We start from the raw sequence: 25,710 nt of genomic DNA, 5'->3' as shown, positions 1-25,710 counted from the left end.
AAACCATAATACATAAGGTTGAAACTTTATCACACAAACGTTCATGTTAAGTTCGATAACCATTTCAGTTAAAGTTTAGCAGGGATTATAAACAATTTTTAATTATTTTCGGTATACCCGCATAAACTCGAACCATATAACTTGACTTTATAACGTGCGGGTGAGTTCCTGCACTTTTTGCGATTATGAGTAAACTGAGCACACATTTGGGTGATCTCATTGACCGTGAAAGTAGCTCGTGTGCAGGAAGTGAATCACGACTGTTGATTGCGCTGTCAGACTGTTGACCAATCATAACAGTCATTGATTGATGACGGCTGAAGAAAATTGAAATCTTTTAGTGTAGAAATCGTCGTGAGTAGTTTTGTGTATTTTCGTTGATTGGGAAACATTTTTATCTGCAAACTGTACAATTCCGAGTGTTTTCATGTGAATAAAACGGATAAAACCTAGTTAAACTATGGTGAACACGATGGAGAACTCGTATGCCACAATGTCAAATATATCACAGCACAGCGAAAGCTTCCCGATGCCAGGTAAGGGATGGTATTTTTCCTGCTCCCTCCCCCTCACGATCCGACAGACCTGTGGCATGGAGGAAAAAGATGTCTGGCAAAACAATGCAATGAATGTCATAGGCAGCTTTCTTAGTAATAATTCTCTTCTAGTTGTGACCCCAAAGTCGATTGGGAAATGCTTGCAGGGTCACCCAAATGAAAATCGCACAAAAATTATCAAATAAACCAGACGTGTATTATAAAGGTGATTTTGAATGATTGATTACGTTAATAGTTAGTTTTTCAAGAATCGCTCTCTCGATTGTTGTCATTGCCTTTCATGCTCGATTTGTATTCGTATGTACATACGTATTTCTACAGACTGCCAAAAATAGAATCCATTCCCGTCATTCACGGAGTTACAGTTAATTCATATCCACTAAACAAAACAAAAACGGTACCAGCCAGGAGGCAGGGTGGAGGAAGCAAAATAAAAACTTCCCCGTATTATTCACGGTACGCCTTAATAATATGCGCTCTGCTGGCCCAAAGTTAGTATATACCTCATTTTCTCTTTCTGTTCTACTGGCGTGTTTTGTGGAACGGAAGAAGTGGGCTTATCCGTGTGCGCATTATTTATGGTTTAAAATTAGTCGATGCCGCATCAATCGAGGTTTTAATCCATGAATGACGACAATTTGTGAACAAAGACTACATTCGTGAAATGCCTGCCTAGTTCTGTCGGGATTTTTTGAGATTTCTCCCAGAAGATTTTGAACTAATGATTATCGCTTTCATTTTAGAACTCACTCCAGAACAACAGAAGCTGCTTATAGAGTTGAGGCGAAAGAAACAGGAAATTTTATTGGAGATACAGGTGAGTAAAATACATTTTCTTTAATAAGCTATAATTTAACAAACCTGGAGTCATTTCTTTCACTTTCATATATAGAATCTTGATGAAAAAATTCTTATTCTATTGTGATTTGATCTTTCAATTTGATAAAATAACTAGCAAAGTTAAATAAAATTCAATTATTTATTGCAACGGCGAAGCTTAGTACAAGCTACTAAATCTTATTGTAAATATTACATCATTTTGATTAAATTGATCACAATGTGTCTAGTAATAGCAGTGCTCAAATCTATGACATAAATACTGATGCGAGACATTCAACATATGATTTACTATGATAATTTTTTTTTATTATTGTGTCTGAATAATAATCCCATGCGACTTTTCATCACTTTTGAGTTAACCTCACGCAAAGTGTGTATTTTTATCGTATTTTCAAAATCACGCTGAAAATGACAATTTTTATGGAGAACATGCATGCAAAACAATACCAAATCATGTAAGTCCGATATTAAAAGTAGGGTAGGACCTGGTAAGACGGCCACCCTAAGCTGAAAGTATAATTCAACCAAATATATATGAACATGTGGCAATAAATTTAGCCAATATTAATTTTTAGATTTCAATGAATTTTCGTTTCATCAGTGGTGCAGCACTTTTCTGTAACACTGACGTGATAGAATAAAAATCTAACAGCTTAAAAAAGGCATGCTAAGCACTCTAAATCCCGGGCTAAGATCGAAGGTCTAATTTAAAGTTTGCTGAATTTCTTTCACTAATTGAATCTCTCAGGTCTGAAGATTTTTTTTTTAATTATCGGACAGGTTTGGACTGAAGGTTCTCAAAATGCTATGCCGTTTCGCAGTCTTCATCAGTGTCATTCCCACTAAAGATTATCAAAAACTTAACCCCTTACCACCGATAAACCGACATGAATGACCATGCTTGGCATGCACAGTTGTACACAACAACTACTCATTTGTTAATAACTTTTTACTCAGTTGTTGAAATTGGTTTTTTCTTCAAAGTAATAGATATATTAGGATCATAGTTTACTGTAGATATGCAAAGAGTAGGTATATCTTAACAACGCAATCAAATGCAGTTTATTACTAGAATTACAATATACATTTTTTCGTATGTATAACAAGCTTAAACTCTATTCTATCCACTGCTTCAAAAAGAACTTTGTTTCGTCAACTGTGTGCAAAGTTATTAGCAAATGAGCAGCTTGTGACCAAAACTTTATATGCCAAGCATGTGAATGACCATACCTAGCAAAAACAATAAAATTTCTGGCCAAAGCACTGACATCTTGGCTGTTTTCATTTTGAAGACATTTGAAATTGACCACTTTGTCAAGCAGTTTTGGCGTGACTTTCTACCAGCGATTTCACAAAACTGGACCAACTAATTTCTACTTTTTTGTGAAACGCACAAATCTTGGCTACTTTTCTCGAGGTTCTAGAAGAAAAAATCTTAAAATAATGTTTCATTTCAAAGTTCGAGTGGTAGTAAACGTCATTTCATCTGCTCAAATGAAGTGGTTAATTGTGGAGACCTTTTTTCCGCAGACATTTTGCAGACATTTAATGATTTGACATTTGGAATCGAAGGAGAACTCCGAAGGATTATTTTTAAATTTCAAGCAGATATGTGTAGATTTTTGCTATACACAGCAAACAAAAATTGTAATATGCATCAACGTATTTCATGTTGACGTATGAAATATTGATGTAATTGCAAAAAGCAAATACAAAATTTAATCCATGGGTGTAAATTTGTTCGCGAATTCTGTATACACAATACAATGTAATATTACACAACTTATGGAATGATATATGTGCATCTGTTTCTGTGTAATATTCAACAATATTTTTTGCTCTGTAGAAAAGACGATTTTAACTTTAAAGTTTAAGGTCCTTCGTGATGTTGAATAATGCAAACAATGCTTAAAAAATATCAACATGACTTAACTGAAATCTTCTGTTAGCTGGATATCTTTTGAATTTCTGAGAGAATATCCAATAACGTATACAACTTTCCCTGAAGATCTACAAAATTCCCTTAAGTTCTTAAAGATTTCCACAACTTCTACGAAGTTTCCTGAACTTTTTCCAAGTTTACATTGTTTTCCAAGATCTTTTAATTATTCTACTAAGCTTTCAGAACATCTACGAATGCTAACCGAAGCTCCACAAAACTCTCAAATGTTCAACGAATATTCCTGAACATCTGAAATGTAAACTGATTTTGAACGAAATTAATTGATTTTTTTGTTTTAATTAAGATCTTTCACGAAACTTCCTAACCTGGAACGAAGATCCATGATGTTCTTAAAAGTTTGCTTTTTGATCTTATTCGAAATCCCCAGAGCTTATTCAAAATTCGCTGTACTTCAATTAAATTTTATGTTGTTCCTCAAATTGCTACGTAGTTTTCTTAACTTCCACAGAGTTTGTTGTACTTCTACACAATTTGCTGCATTTTTACGTTCCTCGTTGTTTTTCCGCAAAATTCTATGAAGTTTCCTGAACTTGTATGAAATTCCCTGAACTATTCAAAGTCAATTAAACTTCTACAAAATTGCTTGCATATCTACGAAGGTCACTGAAGTGCGTCACAAAAGTTAGCTGAACTTCTGCTAAATTTGCTGCACTTTTAGAGAGTTTCCTGAACGCAGTTCTACGCAGTTTCCTAAGCATATACGAAGTTTTCAGAACTTTTACGAAGAACAGAACTATTACGATGCCCCCCTCGCTGAAATTAAATGATGTTTCCTTAACGACCGTCATCCTTGATGACGATTTTTTCTAATAACACCTGGCATTGGTAGAATCGTTGATTGTGATTGCAAGTGGATTTGACGGGTTTTGTTTGTCGGACGCTTGCTTTTTGGCCTCTTCTTGTGTCTAACATGTGCAGAGGATCATTATAACGTCTAATGGTTTTGAGATTCCTGGTGGCGTGAAATATATTTGTGAGAATATCTTGAGATTTTAGCAGTCACGTTTTGTTTGTAGTTTATATTTTATTTATTTCATGTAATTATCGTAAATAATAGTTATTCAAAGCGCTGTGGATTATAAGATGCTCGATGACCCTCGAGGGATCGATTTTGCTTACTGAGCAGAAAATCATGCATTTAACCCCAAGCTCTTCCACAGCACAATAAATCGCCACCATCATTTGTATATTTGATATTAGCGTTAGCGTTAGCGTTAGCGTTGTTATGATATACTTCGTAGATTGGATACTAGCGACACTCACGTCTCTTCTGAAATTCTCAGTTAGATTACTTTCAGGAATAATGCTGAGGAGTAAGCATTGGTTCCAAGCTAAACAAGAGTAACAGAAGCATGACTGTCGCTATTCCCGGCCACGCCCATCTTTACCATAACTAGGGATAGGGAAGGAAATGTTGATGTAGTACTTACTTAACGAGAGGCCACCGACTTAGCGACACCCTCATAAGTGCTACGGAGTTGGAGGGTTGGGTAGGGTATTCGGTTAGGATTCACCTCAAGTTGGCGATGCAACCAAAAGTATGTATTGTTTATTTGTTGTTTATTTAATCTCTCGATAGCCGGCTATCGAAAGAACATATTAATTTTGTTTAGTGATAATGAATTTTAAGAGTCATGATGGAGAGCTTGGGATTAAACCCATGATTTTCTGCTCAGTAAACAAAAACGATCCCTCCAGGGTCATCGAGCATCTCAGAACCATAACGCTTCGCGACAATACAGGACTACGTTTTAGCTTGATATGCAAATAGTTTCCGAGGTTAATGTTCAATATCACAGATTTGACAGTTATTGTATTGCAGTAGTGGTGAGTTAGATATGAGATTTGAACAATAGGAATGAGAAACAAATAGCAGGGCAAAAGGTAAATAGAAAATTATCGAAAGAACACATCATCAGAAGCTCGTGCTACAATTAATTAGTCACTGGACAGACTTTAATTATATAATTAAGCTTATCAGGTAACACCTAAAGTTAAATACAAGTGAATTATACTAAATTGAATTAAATTTACCTAGTGATTACGGTGAATAGGCAATTGGATTTTCCAAGATTATTCTTAACCTAAAACTAAGCCTACTGACTGAAACAGGTAAAATTTCACTAGCTTTTGCTGTGAAAACTATGTTAACTTAATAATTCTTCTTAATCTATAGTACGGCTGAATAGTACGAGCGAACATATTATAGACAGTATAGGACTGCTCTTATAGACGCACACAGAAAGTATAAAGAGGGACTAAACGTAAGTAGAGTGTTGAGCGTATGATGTCAACATATAAAAAACTATAAGCTAAAACCGAGGCTAAAACATAACACAGTAGTATTTCCCCGTGATGTTAACTTAAGAAATTTTTCGCAGGAAAATAATAATCAACCGGATAGTAACACCCCAGTACCGGTCGTTTTATTTCCGGGATTATTATTTCGGAATTTCCCGAATCGTTGGCAATTTCCAACAAATGCATTTTAAAGTTGTAATGTAACTTAAAATGTTATTGTTGGTACTGAAAATGTAGTTAACGGACTTTAATTACAAAACTAAGGCTGTAATTAATGAACTTAAAAGGTAATTAAAGTTGTAATTATTGGGTTGTGCAACTAGTCGTAGTTAGCCTTGGGAATTATCAAATGTTAGCTACTAGCAAATATATTCAGTTCTATTTCACCTACTAACCAAGTCAGACGTACAATTATTAGCTCAGCTGTACACTCTGGCAATCAAGCAGAGTCTGGAACTAGAAGCCCGATAATGTGCTGAAGAAGTTCGGACTAACCCACACGAAATTTGACCCGTGCGTTTACACCAGCATCAGGAATGGAATGGTTTTGATCGTGGCCATTTATTTTTTTCAATATGGTAATTTTTTTTATTAGGGTAGTGGTGTGGAGGATTGTCATGAGCTAAGCGGTTTTGACATAACTTATCCTGCTAAACAAAATGGAAGGCACAAGTGGAGAGTTGGAACCATGGAGCGATTCTGCAACAGCATACTCTCCACTATTTGTCAGCAATCTTGGTTCAAGATTTATCATTTACTACAAGGCAGATGATCATCCTTTTGAAACTCATCAGTAATCATTCACGCCTTCCTACTCATCTCAGACGCAATGGGATTATAAATGATGATTTATGTTCCTGTGGAGAAACAGCAGTAGATCCAGACCATATCCTGTTTGCGTGTTCTAGATTTTGAAGATTTTTTTGTGAAGAAAGGGATTATTCCAGATGTTCATATGATTCTAAATGCTAGGGATTTGTATTTTGCAATCATTAGTCGATTTTATGATAGAATATGAAATTGACATGTAGGAAAATTCATATTATCGCTAGAACCACTTGGCCAGCTATGTTAATAACTGAAAAAAACAAACAAACAAGGATGTCAACGTGCGAAGCTGTATCAGCGGCTGTCCAAGAGGCTTCATAGTGGCGAGGATTATTTGATCTGTTAGGCAACGATCAACCAATTTAGGTACGATGCGACAATAAGAGTTGCATTGCCATCGCGAAGAATGGTGGGTACAATCCGTGAACAAACAGGAAACAGGGAAAACCACTTTTCTTTGTTTTTTTTTCAAGAACTTTTCTTCACTATAAAACGATAATTTGCATAGTTTTCCTAAGAGGTCGTTAGTTTTTTGGTCATATCTAAAAAACGGTAGGAGACACCATTCTGAAATTTTCACCAGTGAAAGATAAGAAGTTTGAAAACAATCATTAGATAATTTTTCATTACCCTGAGAACGATTTTTCCTGGTTTTCCTTTCGATTTTCCTCCACCGTGAAAACTTTCATGGAAAACATTTTTTAGATTATATATTTTTTATGAATTGTTGAATTTCCTTACCATTTCATATTTTCAAAGTCGCGTAGAGCTAGGGAAAATTTGAAAATTTCATCTATAATTTTTCGGGTAAATTAATCATCCTAAATTTTTTTGTATTTTATAAACTCTACCTGTTGGCAAAATTTCATGTTATTTTGAGACACTTCGACCCATTTTGTCCGATAATTATTTTAAAAAACATATCTGTATGAACAACTCTTCTCATTCCAAGAGCCGAAGTGACGGTTGTCACTAGATAAGTGAGAAAAGTCACGTCGTGGTTACGTGACTATCTGTGAAAATTAAATGGAGATTTACGTCACCACGACGTGACTTTTCTCACTTCTCGAAATAATCCCTAATATGTAACTAATCCCTTTAGAGTTTCCCTAGTAAAATCTTAAGATTCTTTTCGGTAATATTCCCTTCGAATTTGTTTCATAACACTCTACGCAATCTTGACAGGCCATACGTTCAATTATCCATTTATTGTTAATAAAGTTCACAATAATTCGCTAAAATTTCAGTTAATAATTCCTCTGACAAAAATTCCTCTAATTCTTTTGAAAAAATCCTCAGGTTCCCTTTGGTTTACACTTAAAAATTATCTTGAAGTTATCCTTAGAATTCTATTGGAATTTGGAATTCACGTCAGCATCATCTTGGAAAATTATTTCCTCTAGAGTTCCAATTTTTATTCTCCCAAGTATTGCCTCAGAATTCTCCTTAACATTAATTTAGAAATAATCTTTAAATTCCCTTTGAGTTTTCTTCAAAATCCTATCCAAAATATCATATCTAGGGGAAATGGATCTAATGTTGGCCTATGGATCTAAGATTGGGCCCACCACTAAAAATCTGCTATTTATCAATTTTAACTAGATGAAATTTTTGGGACTGCACAAATGGATATTTTTGGTCGCTTTTGAAAATTTAGTCGATTGCTGAATTTATGTATGGGTCCAAATTAGGGGCATTATTTAGGCCGACATTACATCCATTTCCCCTATATCGTATATTGGGATTTGGGGATCTTAGATCAGCCAATCTCCAATATTTTTTCTAGGCCTGCAAACATAATGCTCAAATCCCTATAAAAAAACGTTATATAGCGAATAAGACCAGCCAAATCCTTACAGTTTTATAAATATACGATTTATTAGAGAAACTTTCAGCCTTTGGCTGGTTCGCCTCTTTCTTAAGAATATTTTTCTCGTTGATATTATTCTAAACAGTAATAGTTCTATTAGATCCACTTACCTTATATTTAAAATGTAAAACTGCAACTGTTTGATCCTAGCGGTATATGTATTCACAGTATGTTTAAAACTAAAACAAATTGAACCGCACAACCACTAAGGTAGAATTCGAATTGCCAGCCCCAAAGGTGCTTAATAAAATTTCGATGTTATGACTCTTGCGAGAGATAAAATTATGACTGGATAGGGGTTAGCGGAGCTCTAGTTTTTATGGCTGATCGAAACGAACACACTTTGGGCGGTACAGGTTAATACCTTAGAGTAAAATTAAGCCTCTTTTGCCGGTTGTGGCAAAGTTAGTGGACACCGGCACTCGCACACAGACACTTAGCTATAAGTTTCCTCGAAACTACAACCGCTACGCTGGCAAGTCGATATCCTAGATTTGTTTTGCTCCCATAGTTGCAAGCTATCGAGCCTGCAATGACACCCATGGACGGTGGTTGGGACGGGCAATAGTGAAGGGGGTTTTCCGAATCTACCAGTCACGGTGGGTTATAAAGAAATGGACTTGTATTTTTAAATCAATCACAAATAAGACAATTGTGAACAAATATTTGGATGTAGGTATTCAGTCAAGTTTTTCCATCCCCAGGTCATTTTGGTTTTGAATGCTGTCTTCTCTACAGTGAGTATAGGTGGCATTATGCGTGGCACACAATATACAATTAATGCAATTGTTGTTAACACTAGAACAAGTCTACATTTCAGTGTATTAAATTCTTAACAGAATGTTGTTTTCTTGTAATGTGTCATACATTCTGACCTTTTCTTTAAAAAAAGTGCCAGTATGTTTACAATAAAAATAAAAATTCAATAGTATGTAATTTGGAAGGATTTAAAACTGGTAGGTACTTAAATTGTATTCATCATTACTATTTTAGCTTTACTGAACACATGCTTTACCAATGAATCATTATCATGTTTTGTGATGTAGTACAGAATATAATAATTGATCAAACGAAAAAAGAAAAAAAAAACCAAGTTGCTCAAGAAGCCAATAATTTTCAATTATCAAATATTTAACTTTCAAGGCCCACTGGGTACATATCACGAAACAGAGAGACCAAAACAAAATACGGTCTCCGCAGCGCACTGCATTGGGCTCGATTTTGAATTCATTTTTATTCTATTACTGTTTTTATTCGCACCGGAATCACAATTATTATTGCTTGCTTCCGTTTTTTTTTCACCGTTGCTTTGGTGTTTATTGGAGTTTTCTTTCTTTTATTTCTCTCCATTTGGCCTAGTCGAATGCCGAATGAAGGACGTTTCGTGAATAGTGATTATGGCTGTGTCGTTTCCTAACGGGGTAGTTCAACAGTGTGGATATTTTTCGGAGGTTAGTATTAACACGGGATGTGATTCAGCTAAAATGTTTCTGGATTTCCGTGTACACAGTTTGCACTGGTGGACACTCCACTTTCATTTGGTGTGTATATGTAGAAGCTATGGAAACGTAATATTTAAATGATGAAATGCTTCCTAGCCTTGAAAAAATGCTCTTTTACTGAGTAGATTTAAAGTATGGAGCAACTTCAAATTGGTGTATTTCTGTTAAAAATGCATAAAAACCCTAAAATGCTGCATCTGGAAGTTGAGTGTATATACAATGGTTGATATGATGAGTTTTCTCCGTTCGAATTAAGATTTGGCAAACCAAAAGAATAAACGAACATTTTTTCCTTTAAATATATGCATTGAACTACCAAAAAAAAAATTAGAAGATTTTTAAGATATGATTTTGACTGAAAGAAACGATTTTTGTTGACCAATTTTTGCGCGTTCCAGTCTTTACTGCCCTGCCCGTGTTTTTTTAGTCAGATAAGCGGAGCGACGGGCAAGCGAGCTTCCAAAATAAGCTTCTTTTAAAATCTCCTTAAGAAGCTTTTTTTAAAATCTGTTAAAGAAGTTACTTTTAGAAGCTTATTCTAGACGCTTGCCGGTCGCTCTTCTACCGAGACAAAAAAAAAAAAAAAAAAAAACACGGACAGGACAGCAAATCTGAGTAGCACGCAGTAAAAGAGAATTTTTCCGAGGTTCAAGGTCTGGGTGAACATTGAAATTTTCGTTATGACTTTTGAAATCCGCTGTTTGAGTACTTCCCAGACAACCAGAAGTCGTATAACAATGTACAGACAGTATCGTAAATTGCTACAGTTTAAGTCAAAATCGCATATTAGAATGGCATACCTCGCATTATGTTTAAGTTAAATCGTATAGAATGCAAATTTCCGACTTATATGCGATGACTCATGACATTCTTTGCATTCTATACGACTTGTTTGTTTGTATATATGTTTGTATATCACGAAAACAACTTTGAATATACGTGCATTCTGGTTGTCTGGGTTGACACTCTAATACAGTAATGTATACAAATTAATAAAATTTGTGTAGTAATTTATGATCACTTTTACTTTTTGTCTAAGATTCTATGTAAATTCTCCAAATTCATATTACTCTAGATGTTATTAACCTCAAAAGGTTCATTACCTTGAACGACTCGATATCCTAAATTTCAAGTTGGATTGCAAAACTTTTATCAGGCGAAAAAATCAGCTCATTGATGAAAGGAAGGTTGCAAATGATTTATTTAGAATAGATTTACAAACTTAAAGCTAAATATTCCTTTTTGGCTGAATAAGCAGCTAATCTCACCAAATATTGTTGCCGGACTTTGTTTGCTCAGTTGTTATAAAAAATAATGTGTTTTGCATTTCTTACTGAACTTCTCAAAAGTGTGGAATCGCTAATAAAAGTGCGGTTTTATCGTCATGGTGACTTCTGCGCACTTTTTTCGTTATGATCCAAGGAAAAAATGAGAAGACGACACCGAGACGATTTAACGTAAATGCGCTCTACGTTTTTTTTACGCGCGTTTCTACGTTACTGTAACGAAATATCGAGTTATTTTCAAGGTCTTAAGCATAAGGCTATTGATTGCTATTAAATTCCGGCAATATATTCTGTGCGTGTCAGAGCACAATTATTGTTTTCACCTTGCGCTCTAGCGCCATAAGCTATTTTTAAATGCCTACAGTGAACTATTCTGGATACGGCTCGTAAACAGAGATGATATTTTTGTTAATAGCCCTTCGGGTTTACATGATTAGTGTTATATATAGAGTGGCCACTGAACCTGAAACCCGGCAGAACCGGGAATCGAAAACAATCGAAAAAAACGGGAATTTGATTTGAATCTTCAATAAGTTTTGTTTATGCCTTTGTTAATCGGATTCTGGCAATAAATTCTAAGTCCGTTATTAGGAATATTTCTTCAAGCTCGGAATTCTCATCTTTCCCATAGTACTACATACTATAACATAAGTCTGAGATCTAAACAAATGAAAGAGTTGCATAAATTTGAAAAGTCCTTGATCTAAATCGGGCAAAATTTCGAAATGATTTCAGTGAGAATCGCTATTAAAATAATATTGTACGTTTTAGAATCATGAAAACTTATGTCAAAAATCTAGAAAACATCTCCATTACTTATCTTGGAATTCTCCTCTCTTGAAATTCTTATCTGAAATATATAGGAATTTTCCACAGAATTGTATTGCTCTTGGAATGCACCCCAGATTTCCCAAAATATTGTCTCAAAATAACATTGGGATTCACATAAAAATATCGTGGAACTGTTTCTGAGAATTTCCTTGAAATTCTTCTTGAAATGCCTTTGAGAGAATCTTTTTCAAGGAAATTCGAAAATCTCTATGGAATTCTTTAGAAGTTCTCCTAAGAATATCCTTGAAACTATCCTGAGAATTCGGTTGCCCTGGAATTCGCATGGAACTTTCTTCCGAATCTCTCTCGAATTCAACTCAGAACTGTTTGGAAATATGCTCATAATTCCATTTGAATTCTCTTTTTAGGATTTCTCTAAAAACTCTTAAGAAGTCTCCAAGGAATTCCCTTAAAACTAGCTTCAAACTAGGATAGATTATTTTTAGCTATCGAAAGAATTGGATTTCCTTGGAATTCTCCTCAAAATTATATTTGAATGATTTGTTGATTAACGGTTAAGCGATATTCAGTCGTAGGCTTGTTCGTTTCACGAAAAGATTTAGAAAATATCGCAAAGGATCCTCCTTGACTGAGTATAACGTTGTTACCGTGTTAAATAGTTGTTTACATGGAGAATTATGAATATCTATAATTTGATCATTAGGGATAATGTCAGGATCTTAGCAGTACCACCATTAAGTTTCTTGAACAGTTAATTCTCTTTGAGTTCTCCCCCTAATTCCCATAGAATGCTCCCTGAAGTTCCTTGAAATATTCTCTATATTTTCCTGCTATTCTTATATTATGGTTTTTTGAAAGTGAACCTTAGAAATAATGGGTTGTTGAGAACCATTACCATTCAAAATTCTTGTTTTCTCCATACATTTTCGGAAAGACATCTATATTAGAACCTTTTTACTTATGATTTGAAAACTTTAATGGTAATGGTTATGGTGGTCAGTAAGGTCCATGGATGGTTTTGTATTGTCGGTCAACTTTACGTGGAATATATCGCGGATTGGTAATCATTAATTTACAGCCCTGTGGAACCCCTGATGTGACTTGAATTGGCTTAGATGTTTTCTCGTTGAATCTTACAATTTGCTGGCGATCAACTAAATACGACTTAATCCAGGTGAGGAGCATCATCTCAATAGTCACTTGAGGCTAAATCTGGAATATCAATGACTTGTCTATATCTTCTAATTAAACGTGGATAATTTGAACTTTTATTTGTGTGGGACAGTCTAAATCTAATTTGCTATTTAATGCTTCAAGTTGCGTTCTGGATAGTGCTGATTAGAATTCTAGTTGAATTATATGAATTTATTTTCTAACGAAAGCTAAAGCTTAACAAAAATTCTCTGTCACAATAATTTGCATACAAACACGACTCCTCTGATAGTAACCGTACCTCATAGAATTTCCAATAAACAAACCAATTTACGCTTTCAAATTCAAACCCAACACTCAACGATTGAAGAAGCGCCGAGTGAACCATAAATTCCACTCCACCTCTAGAGTTTTGTTGGCCTCTGTTTTTTTTTCCGTTCTGCGGAAGCGGAAGGCGGCGACACATACCAGCTAACCGCATTTCACCCAAAAGGAAATGAAGCAATAACCAAAGGCGAACGAAACCATATCACTTCTCCTTCTGCTTTGCCTAATGCTTTTATTGGTGCATAAAACTTTCACACCCAAGCTTTTCTTCTCTGATTGTGATGATTATGAGGGTGATGGGTGGGATGACCTGGGTGTGGAGGGGTATGTTTTCGTGTCTATATGTCCGATTGCTACCATCTTTCTGTTTGCCTTCGTCTTGCACATGGAACTTTTGCGTCTTGGCTTTCGGTTTCTAAGATGTCTCTGTTTACTATGGTGGGCGTTGGAATCTTGTCGTGAGCGTGCGAGAAGATATACGTGGTGGAAACCCGATACTTTGGAGCCGGTGCAACTTTTCACGCTCTCACACGGCTCTCAGTTTCTTCATCCTGGACGGCTTGAGATTCACGTTTTGCTGGCTGATTCTGTTTCCGGCAGGCTGGCTTCCAACGGTGTAGTTTTATTCGGTTTAAAATATGATAAAGGGCAACTCGCTGGTGCATGATCTGGAAAACACAAGGTTATAGGGTTTTAACACTTTTAATCGCTATTTTGATATTATAACATGTTAATAAGTCCGTAGTCTGAACATAGTTCAAACTTGATTTCAATTTATCTAGTTCATAATAATTTCAATGATTTTGTAAAACTTATTGGTCTTTCTGTAAAGACAGTACCTACATTAGGCATTACTCAAGTTTAAAGCTTTTGAGTTTTTCAGTGATGGAAAAGTTCGCGAAAACTGACTATGACTCGCGATTTTATTTCTTGGTGAACTTCGTGAAATACAGCAAACTTTTCTAACACTGGGGTTTTATAAGCTGAATGTCTGAAAATAAAACATGATATTCTAAATAAAAATATGTATCGTGAAAGTTTTAGTTTCACTTCCGTAACAATAACAGTTCTGTAGAATTTTAGTCTAAGGTAAATTTATTGAATGTACAGTTTTAATCAACTTTTATAGAGACTACTATTTCTTCTAGGTTTTATCCTTCAGTCATTTGACGTTTAGTCTTCGTCATCTGCCTTATTGCGTTTCTAGTGGAACTATTGTCTGTTTTCAGCCACAACTCAATGAACTGGTAATCTAAATCAGCATCCTCAACTAATCTAATCTAATAATACAAACGCAGCCAGTACGAGAAAGCATCCTGGAAAATGATTCGGTCAGATAACGCCTAAACATTTTTCTTGTCAACATTGATGTTTGCAGCATATCTGAAATATGACACAAACATCAAAACGGCCAGGCCTACTGCGTTGCATTTGCCGCGAAGATAATTCTGTGAAATGATTCGAGTTTTAGTAAATATATTTAAACAGCGATGCATTTCGTGAATCTAAAGGGGTGGAAGGATGCGTGGACATACCGTACCAAACGCTCCGAGTAATTTATGAGTATATTTTACAATCATATGTGATCCTTTCCTTTATTTAACGTCGGTCTCTGTTCCGCAATCTAGTGCCAATCACCGACGGACATCGATTGCCATCCATTGACGGCAATCGAATGTGCAAGGAAGGCAGCTTCCACACCTGCGTAAGATATCGCACCCATTCAACGCACATGGGCCGGGACCAACGGCTTTACTTCCCTTCCGAAGGAAGACGTGACCAGAGATTTTTATGCCTCAGAAAAATCCCACCGACCTCGGCTGGGATTGAACCCAGACCCATTGGGGTATTAGAAAGCAGTCACGCTTACCACTACACCACCGGCGCCGGCTGATCATATGTGATGTAATGAATGGTTTACATAATATAGTATAATTGAAGGATCTCACCAAATGCCTACAATGTTCCCCAAATTCCTAATCATAGATAGGGTAAATGTTGGCTTCGGCACCCATTGACTGTTTTCGGCAACCAAAATTTAAACGTTAATTTCACTATGTTTTCCCATCAACGCACTTCCCTGAATGTGTCCAAACGATTGTTTAGCCTTTCAGCTTCAATCTGATTATATTTGAACGATCGAGCAATCCAGTAGTGCTACATTTTTCTTCAAATAAAGCATACGCACTACAAAATGGGGTTGATTTCGAGTTGCCGATAATAGAACAGCTGGTTAACACGCAGTTCTAATGGGAAGGTTGCCGAAGAAAAAGAGGCTGCCGACCATAGTCACACTCACCTGAGAAGTTTGGAGCGTTGTAAAAACGCTTTCAAAACGTTTTGAAAAATTCTGTCGATTGGAATGGATAGAAAAGCAAGCATCAGATGAATGTAAACAAACAGACACATCATACATGTGCGTGACGCTGAGAAAATGCTAGTAGAAGTGCAGACGCTGCTTAGATTGACGAGAATACGTAAATTCCCCTAGAAATGGAATGATCTCATCAAAACTGGTCTGCTTGACTGTGATCATCAATGATCTAAATCAGCATCCTCAACCGGTCATTTTTTATTGTAATTGATTGGAAGTACCATATATCGTTTAAGTAGGTATTTTAAATATTTTTTTTCAAACTTCATCTAGAAAATTTGCTCCGTCAATAAGATAGCGTCTAACAATCTTCCGGGTACGGTTCATGATTTCTTCCGATCCATGGATAGATACTCCCCTTTCCTCATTGCCTGCCTTTTGCAGTATCATTTTCTACTTCTCGTTGTTATGCGGAGCAACGTGACCATTGACATTTTCCAAAGAGAGTCAACGAGAGTGAGAGAGGTTGCAGATGGGTGCGGGTGTTGTTTTGGTTTTCCGCATAAAAGGTAGAAGCTTTTCAGCACATTTAAAGGAACACACACTTCCTGGTCGCTCTTCTCCTCGAGATAGGTAAATGCTTTTGTTTTCCATGTGCTTCCATGCTGGGTTTCCTTAATGATGAAAGTAGGTACATAATGTTTATGAATGTTGATAAAGTAAAAAACGTTTTGGGATACTTGGGGTCGATTCAAAGGTAAGGAATAGAATGTTTTCAATTTAAAAACATTCATCATATGAAAATCTCAATTTGTCATAAATGTTTATAAAAATTTTGCATACTTACCATTACAGCTCTGTTTTTAAACATTTGAAAAACTTAGGTAGTGTCCTATCAACACAGATATATTTTGCTTCTTATATTGACATGCAAGTAAATTGTACCTGTACCAAATTTCTCAAACATTGTAAGGTAGCTATCATACCCGACGTTCCCCGCGGGCGTTGCAGCATAACAGTAGAATACTTTGTGTGCCATGCGATGACGACAAACTTTGAGCTTACTATGCGACCCGCAGCGAGCTAAAGCTATCGGCGCTGTTTTGCGACCTGAGCTGGTGAGCGGGTGAGCTAGCAAAATTCGTTGCTCTTTAATACGTACAGCACAACGTACCTACTATCTTGTATATAATAATAAAGATGTATAGAATACTACGAGATAAATTTTCCTCATCACTGTTGATTACGATACGCGCTAGAAAACGGACACGTATTGACCAGGGTGGTTCGTTATTGTCCTGTATGAATGAAGTCCGGGTTTCTCGATCAGAAGGTAATACTTAGTCAATAATAAGTTCATAATATTTTTTCCGATAATCACAACATGTTATTCATTTTGTAAATCACAGTTTGAAAACAAATTTATTTAATTTTATTTTAGCGTCGTACACATACAATTCATAGGGTTTTGTATGTAAATTAGGTCTATGCTCCTTATTTGGACCTATTGCTAGAACACATAAAGGTACAGCTATAAGACAAGACCATGCTGGAGGCGGCTGGGTTCGAAGCTCGGTTCAGTCTAGGATTTTTTCATGTGAAACATTTTTCGACTTCCTTGGGCATATAGTATGATTGTGATTGCCACACAATAATACACCCAACCGGAAAATGTAAGATTCTATTACAGATTTGCATGAAAATTTGCAGTTCTTTGCTAACAGATTCTGTAATGTGGTTGCCGGAAGATTTTTTTAAAATAATTTTGTCATTTTTATGTTAGCTTATTTTTGGGTCAAAGTTTATTTCCCCAAATATATTGCGTCGAGAAAATCATCTCGTGAAGCTTTTATACATAAATTTTCATTCTGGGAAAACTTGCTTGCAACATCTTGTCATTGTTTTTGAGTATTTTGGAGTATTTTGGAGTATTTTTTTTCGTCGATCTTGTTTTCGGCTCCAATGCTACTGAAGCCAGAAAGGCAGCTCCAACACCTGGACCCTACCTATCGACCCATCAACTCATGAACCGGGGACCAACGGCTTTACTTCCCTACTTCCCGAAGGAAGGCGTGATCAGAGATGTTATGCCGGTGTCTATTTTGGAGTAAATTGTAAGCGATTACCATATAGAGTTCTAATCAGGGATTGTCGGGAAGCTCGCACACAGCTAAAAAAAAGGTGCGCTATTAGTCTCATGCACACTAACTAATCCAAACCTCCACCGTTCGGTAAATTTTGAACTACAGAACTGTTCGATAAAATTTTGAAAATCAGTGAAAATCTAATAATTAGTAAATGTATTCTGAATTTGTACAGACTTCTAAAATTCTATCGACTTCTGTGATCTGAATTAAGTGTGTACACTTGATTTTTTTAAAGAACAAGAAACCAGAGAGAGAGAGTGCGCAAAATTTTTAGAGGCGGGCAATGTGGCTTGGTGGGCACAAAAAAGCACAAAGAGAGCTCAAAATTAGCACAAGATGAACTCACAATGTAAACATAAGCAAAAGTTGAGATGTTTTTCCTCTGTTCGAGACATAACACACTGTGACCAGTTATTTGATCTATTGTGGTATGTCCCATATCTTTAATTTAGTGCATTTCGTATTACTCCATCACTATTGAGAAATGATGAATTATTCGATCCGACTCTAATTGTAAGGCCCCGCTCTTAATGCCCTCCGGAGTGTTGGAACACCCTCCAAAGGCGCATCCCTTTGTCAGTCAAAAACTGATTCCTTCGCAACAAAATCAAGCAATAACACCGATAACGGCCATGTATCAGAACCCTAGTCTTAGCCACTTCAAACTAGATAACAACGAATAGGAGATTAGAAATCAAGTAGATACAAAATACCTACCTAACTATTTTTTTCATTGTTTCAAAATCATCCTCACTGGACAATGTTGAGTCTTGTAATTATCAACAAGGCATAAACAGTAACAATGACTAAGATGTGTTCCTTTGATTACAACACAATCCTGTTTCCTTAGTTTGAAATAGTTCAGATTAGGCTTCGGTGTTAGATCTTAATGCCAGTAACGCACCACGAAAAGGTAAAGGGTGTACGGAATCAAATTGCATCACGAGAAAAGATTCGGCAAAATTCACCCATTCAACCGATCATCTTCAAACTTTCAGGGAATAAAAGAAAACATATTATTTAACTTTTTCCATGTTCGTTTTATTCAATTTCATTGCCATATCCAAATACACTGAAGTCTTTTTTTACACGGTTTTTTTTTACGCGGTTTTTTTTACACGGTTTTTTTTACACGGTTTTCCACGATTTACACGGTACGTTTTTAACGATTTCTCGACAACGATACATCCTATCAACAATTGATTCCAATCACATTATCCGTTTCAAGCTATTCGTAATCGAATGGCATACTTAAAAAAAAATCACAATTTTTGGTGTAAATACAGAAATTTTTAAAATATGTCTATATGGACCATATCATGCTTTAAGGTGATACGGCACGTCATGCAACAATGGCTGTCCCTAAAATCATTAAATAAACGTATTATGGTATGCGTACGAAAGACATCTTCCTACAAAACAGTAAATTACTAATTACATACCTTAAAAAATGGGCCTGAATTGTATGAATAAGATCTGGATACATATTTCAATACTTTGCCACCCAAATATTGCCAATTCATTCGCTCATTGGTAATATTTACATTAAAAAGTACGATCAGCGGATTTTGCTCTGCTCAGGGCATGAAATTTCAACAACTGTTTTCACTAGCTTTCACTTCTCAGAACCACACTAAAAACAATTACGACACGTGCTTCTACAAGTACTTTCAAGTTAATTCACTTTTAAAGACGATATTTACTTAAATAATATCATTTGCATCGTTAAAAACGCGAGTCGCGAATAATTTTGCAAATTGAAACTGTTTTGATTACCTTTTTTCTACACACCGTATTACGGAGGTGTGTGTAAGAATCATCTTTCATCGTATCCAGTGTTGTCGATTTAATTGAAACATAGTGTGTAAAAACAATGTTTTTATTGCTTTTTATGGTACTTAAACTGGGTGCAATTTAGAAACCATCACTTAAAAATGTTTAAAACAATTTCTTATTTTGTTTCTCAAGGCAAAAAAATGATATTAAATTATCCTAGAAATCTTCTATAGAAAAAATATGTGTCGTTCTGGTTGCACTGCTCGAAGCCATCAGCTGATATGCAAAAGGCGGCAAAGGATGATTCAAAAACAAAAACATACACGATAAGAAAAAATATCCAGCGGCCAGTTCATTTTTGCCTACTTTTGACTTTGAGTGGGTAGAAACGAATTGTCAGTTCCATACTAATTGAAAACAATCAAATAAAAACTCTTCGACCCACATTACCTACTTTTGGCCTCGCTTTTGGCTTCCTACAATATAGTGCCGAGATTTGTGAAATTAAGTCATTTTGGGATCTTTTTTCTTACCGTGTACCTGGAGGTTTGAGCTCTGAAATCACTTTTGGACAGGTCGTATGTAACCAAAGTGTGATGTTGAATCAATTAACTTCTATGATGACTTGACATGTTGGTCTTGGAGGCTAGGCGCAAAATTGTTTTCTGTATAGGAAGGGGTGTCCTGGGAGGTGGTAGGTCGATAATATTGACAAATTGAATGGAAATGTAGTGATAGTCTCTGTTACACATTCGACCTAATAATAACGAACTCTAGCAGCTATGTTTACGGTAGTTGCGGTAGTGCATGATGTACACTCACACTACTACAGCATCAATGATAATCAATTCACTGACACATAGAAAGGAGAGAAAAAAAGCAAAAAAAGCGTGACGTATCGTATCACCTTAATTACAAATGGCATCAAAATCCGATTTTTTAAAAACATTTAAGCATGCGAAAAATCAATCTCGTAGGTTTTTTTTTACACGGTTTTTTTTACACGGACCGTATCCCCCGTGTAAAAAAAGACCTGAGTGTACACGTACTTTTCTCTTAACATTACTCATAAGATCTTGTACAACGTTTGGACCAACTTTTTTTTTGTGTGGAAATCTATGTTTTCTTCATATCTTCCTCTGATTTCACTTCCTTAGGGTGTTTTCGAAATGCCTGCTACATGATGGGCCAGTACTTCTCAATTGCTCGCAGTTCCGGTGGTTCGGGGGATTGAGATGCTTCCGCACGAAATTCACCTCCTTGACCTTGTACAACTCCAGAACATCTTCCGAGTAATGACACAAGGCTAAATCCGGCCAGAAAAGCGTAAGACCAAATTGTGTGACCTCAGCGAAGTAGACGCTTTTGAAGACATTCCTTAAGGTATACCTGCACATTGATCGTCCCAGTGCTCCGCTTTCCACACGAACAAATTGCTTGCCAAATCATGCATTTTTTGGCAAACCTTGACACCTTCTGCTTTCTGACGTCCTCAGGGACATCGAACTTATGATGAGCAGTGAAGAACAGGAGCCCCGAAAGCTGCCGGATGTCTGCTTTTACATACGTCTCGTCATCCATAACGAGACAATGCGGTTTTGTCAACATCTTGGTGTAAAGCTTCCGTGCACGTGATTCCTCTACCGTATTCTGTCGTTCATCGCGATTCGGTGCCTTTTGTACTTTGTACGTGTGTAGTCCTACACGCTTTTTTTCGCATCTTCAAGATCAAGAAAGTTGCAGTTTCATCGCCACATCTCTAACTGAACTGTTTGGATTGCTCTTGAACGCTTGAACTACCCGCTTGTGATCTTTTACACTATACGGAGATCCATTTTGGCCACTTTTGTTTCCTTCCGATCGATGGTCAATCGTTCGTTGTACCGATTTAAAATACGGCTTACTAAAGATTGTACCATTCCCAACTTTTTGTTTGCACGATGAGAGAGATCCGGATTTTTGAGGCACGTGCGCAATTTTTTTTGTGTCGTTGCTGTTATGCGGACTGCACCTTCGCAACGATTGCACAGCATAGAGATGAACTAAAAATCTCTATAATAAAAATAAAAAAAGAAGATTGCACAGCTGCTAGTGAAACTTGCACAGTGTAGACAATACACATTGAATTAATTTTACCCAAAATTTCAATATAAAATACCCAAATGGGTACACACTACGAAAAAGTCGTGTAAATTTCCGTTCCCTGAGATCGACACATGTAAGCGGCCCTTTAGACATAAGAATCAGTTGAAAGAAACTTGAAAATCAATTCATTCTTTCCGTTGAGTTGCTTATGTTTCGGTATGAGATCACTTAATTTTACGCTGTAAAAGTAGTTATTTCTAAGTGTGTAAAAAGTTACAGCCATTCAAAAATGATTACATTTGATGCCGTATACATTCGTCTTCTGCTTCTCTGTGAATTCTTTTTAGAATTCTCTTTGAATTCTACTTCCCTTGAAATTCTACTTACAACATTGGATTCCACGAATAAAAATTCACTTGCAGTGCTCCTCACAAATGCCTACTGTGTTACCTGACTCATAACGAATATACAGTCATCGGCATAACAAAGTGCTCACCTCTCGTTATTTCAACAAACGCTTCGTAAACACTTCAACTGTACAAGAGGAACTGTTGTTATATTTTTTAAATAATGATTCTGTCATATTTTATGAACTACACATATTACTTTTAGCGGCGCGTGTAGTGGTAGGAAGCAGGTCTGGGTTCAATCCAAGTCGGCGACGCATGGATGTTCTGAGGCATAACATCTCTGATCACGCCTTCCTTCGTTGGTTCCCTGTTCATGAGTTGATGGGTCGATAGGTAGGGTCCAGGTGTGGGAGCAGCCTTCCTGGCGTCGGTAGCATTGGTACTCAGTACGGAAAACAAATCAAAGAAAAAAAAACATTTTACTTATACAGAATTATTAAAGATTGATTTTATAGAAATAATTGTTGTTGAAGTTGCCATAAAATTATGTAACATACAAAAGTGCCCAGTTTAAAAAAAAAAACATTATAAATTTCAGTAATACGCATCAGGAGACCCATCGATTGATGATGTTTTGACATCTGAATACAAAAGGTTTGATCTGATGCGTTTTTGTTACACGTTTACAATGCTCCGAAGTCATTTTTGTTCAAATCATGGAAAATACGATGGTAACGAAATCAATTCCTTTGTGTATCCATAAACTAGTAATTTGAGACGTGGAAAATGGCGAATCACAGCGGGTCATCACAGAGAAGTAATGTATTAGCAAAGCAGCCGTTGGAAAAATCTGTTTAAAATACAAAACGTTTGGATCAGTAGTGGATCGCCCCGGCAGAGGCGGGAAATGCATAAGGGATGCAATAATGGACACCAAAATCATGCGGGAAGTTAAGAAAAACCCAAAGGTTACCATCAGGGAAATGCAGGAAACCCTCGAGCTACCAGTATCCGATCGAACTATTCGCCGGAGGATCGCAGAACATGGATTGAAGAGTAAGTTTGCCCGGAAGTTGTCATTCATCAGCAAAGTAAATAAAGCCAAAAGACTTAAATTTGCTCGGGAGCATGCAGATAAGCCGATGGAATACTGGAAAAGGATTCTGTGGACGGATGAGTCTAACTTTGACCTTATCCATAACAAAAGACGTGTCTATGTATGGCGCAGAGCAGGAGAGGAGCTTCAGGAACGATATATCCAAGGCACGGTGAAGCATGGAGGAGGTAACGTTATGGTTTGGGTATGTTTTTCTTGGGCTGGAGTGGGAATTCTGGTCAAAATCGATGGAATTATGACAGCAGATACGTACATCAACATTCTACGCGAAAATCTCGAGGTTTCCTTGATTAAAACAGGTCTGGAAAACCAGTTTGTGTTCCAGCAAGACAATGATCCAAAACATACAGCAAAGAAAACCAAGTTGTTCTCCTGTTCATGCCGCATTAAACCCATGGAATGGCCTCCACAGAGCCCGGATCTGAATCCCATCGAAAATTTATGGGCCATTCTCGATGTCCGTGTCGATAAAACAGGAGTCACCAATAAGCAAAACTATTTTGCAGCTCTTGGGAGAGCCTGGGAAAATCTGGATCCGCAGCATCTCAAAAACCTCGTGGAAAGTACGCCAAAACGCTTGTTAAAGGTACTGAAAGCAAAAGGAGGACAAATCAATTACTAATCGCCGTACCATGCTTTCAATTCAAGCATAACATTTGATAACGGCACAAAAGCATTTGTAAACAAACTTTCTAAGGCCCTTTACACGCGAACCAAAGTACGCCCACGCAAACCAACAACATCATCAGATAGGGGCAACTATCACCTTTCCGAAAATGGTATTGGTTTGCGTGGGTGTACTTTGGTTCGCGTGTAAAGGGCCTTAGAAAGTTTGTTTACAAATGCTTTTGTGCCATTATCAAATGTTATGCCTGAATTGTTCTTAGATGAACAATCTTTCAAGCGGGCACTTTTTTTGCCATACTGATTTTTTAGATCAGTAATTTTATGGAAAATGAATTTCCTTTTTATTTCAGTGTTTTCGTATGACACTTAAAAAGAACATAATAAATAGTGATTTACGCAACTATTACCAGGTCTTTACTTCTTTCATCATCAACATTTTTGAAAAAATTTGAAAAGACTACCAAGTGGGCACTTTTTTGCCGATGACTGTACTTTCTATCCGCTTCGTGGGAATATATACCTCGTCTAAAACATAGCATAATTGTTTATTGTTTATTATAATCATGATTTATCTAACAATGTTTTGTCTTAATAAATAAATGTATGTAAAAAATTTAAACTTGGAAAGTTACGACTCAAAATCAAAGTAGGCATAAGCGTCATTAAACACATTAGCCACTAATATTTTTGTCAATTTCCAAGTGTTCATGGTATTACTATTCCAAAAGTTTGCATTTTCATGAGCTTTTTTTTTTAATCGTGTATATTTTTCCCATAAAGACGTTACGTTTCTCAACAACTTTGTCTCAGGCGTCATTTCGATCAGAAGTGACGTTTTCGTTCTACAATTTAATGAAAAGTTGCAGACGCCATTTTAAAATAAAATTAGCAGATCCAAAATGGCAACATTTTTGAAAATTTGTGAAGTTTCAGTGGCCTATTTGCAAAGGTTGAGCCAATAATTATTTATGTTTGTGCTATTTGGCCTGGAACTGTTTTAAAGCCAAGCTGTCTATAAGCTTTGATCAAGGCGTCATTGTAGTGTGGTTTTTGGGTCAACTCACAGTCTAGTGTAACTTCCAAGTCCTAAATTTGGCTACGCTTGCCCGGAAATGAAGTAATCAAATATAAGGGGATTTTGTTTGCGATGGAAAGAGATCACGTTGCTCATGTTGATGCTGAGTGTCAAGAAGCTACGGGAGCACCAAGTATGCATAAGATCCACAATCAGCGTTGATCGTAAAATTAGACGAGTTCGTGTTTTCTCGGATAATACTTATATTCGTTATAAGTCAGGTTACACAGTTAACTTCTCCTCACAATTAGTATAGATTCTAGTCAGCACTCTTTTGGAATTCTCCTCCAAATATCTTTGAAGTTGTGTTGGAATTATTCTCACATTTAATTGTATACTTCGAATAAATTTAAGGTTCGTATTCTCCGTAGAAATTTCTTGAAATCGTTATCAGAAATCCATTGCAATTCTCTTCTAAATTATAGATTTTTTTTATTTTTTTTATTATTATTATGGTCACTTTAACACTATTGAGTCATTCGTGACTTATCCGGGGTTGAAATTTGAATTCGTGACTTTGGCGTGAAAGGTATGGATGTGTAGCACTACACTGGAGCCGTCCAAAAAAAAATGAGATTTCAAAATTATCACCAGAATTCTTTTTGAAATTTCCTCAATAATTCCTTCAGAAATTAACCTTATAAATTCCTATGAGTCTTCATTAAAATTCCCATTGACTCCTATTCAGGGTTGCCTTGGAATTCTACTCAAAACCTAGGTATTGCGGACTAACTCAATTGTTTGTCAAGTGGGACCCAATCCCGAGCAGGAGAAAATAACTTATTAAGATCAAATTCATTT

General features: G+C 36.3%; 1 protein-coding gene across 1 annotated transcript in view; it reads left to right on the top strand.

The window, feature by feature from the left end:
- Window positions 1–356: 356 nt before the first annotated feature.
- Window positions 357–25,710, top strand: part of step (cytohesin steppke) — an 89,923-nt gene continuing 64,569 nt past the window's right edge. The window contains exons 1-2 of the mRNA XM_065222583.1: window positions 357–536; window positions 1,301–1,374. Coding sequence (XP_065078655.1) covers window positions 461–536; window positions 1,301–1,374 — 150 coding nt within the window. The 5' untranslated portion in view covers window positions 357–460. The remainder of the gene's footprint in view (window positions 537–1,300; window positions 1,375–25,710) is intronic.

This window comes from Ochlerotatus camptorhynchus, unplaced genomic scaffold (assembly GCF_037179485.1).
Source record: "Ochlerotatus camptorhynchus isolate MF236.1 unplaced genomic scaffold, CSIRO-AGI_Acam_v1.1 ptg000176l, whole genome shotgun sequence".
Taxonomy (NCBI): domain Eukaryota; kingdom Metazoa; phylum Arthropoda; class Insecta; order Diptera; family Culicidae; genus Ochlerotatus; species Ochlerotatus camptorhynchus.
This window is presented reverse-complemented; position numbering and strand designations above follow the sequence as displayed.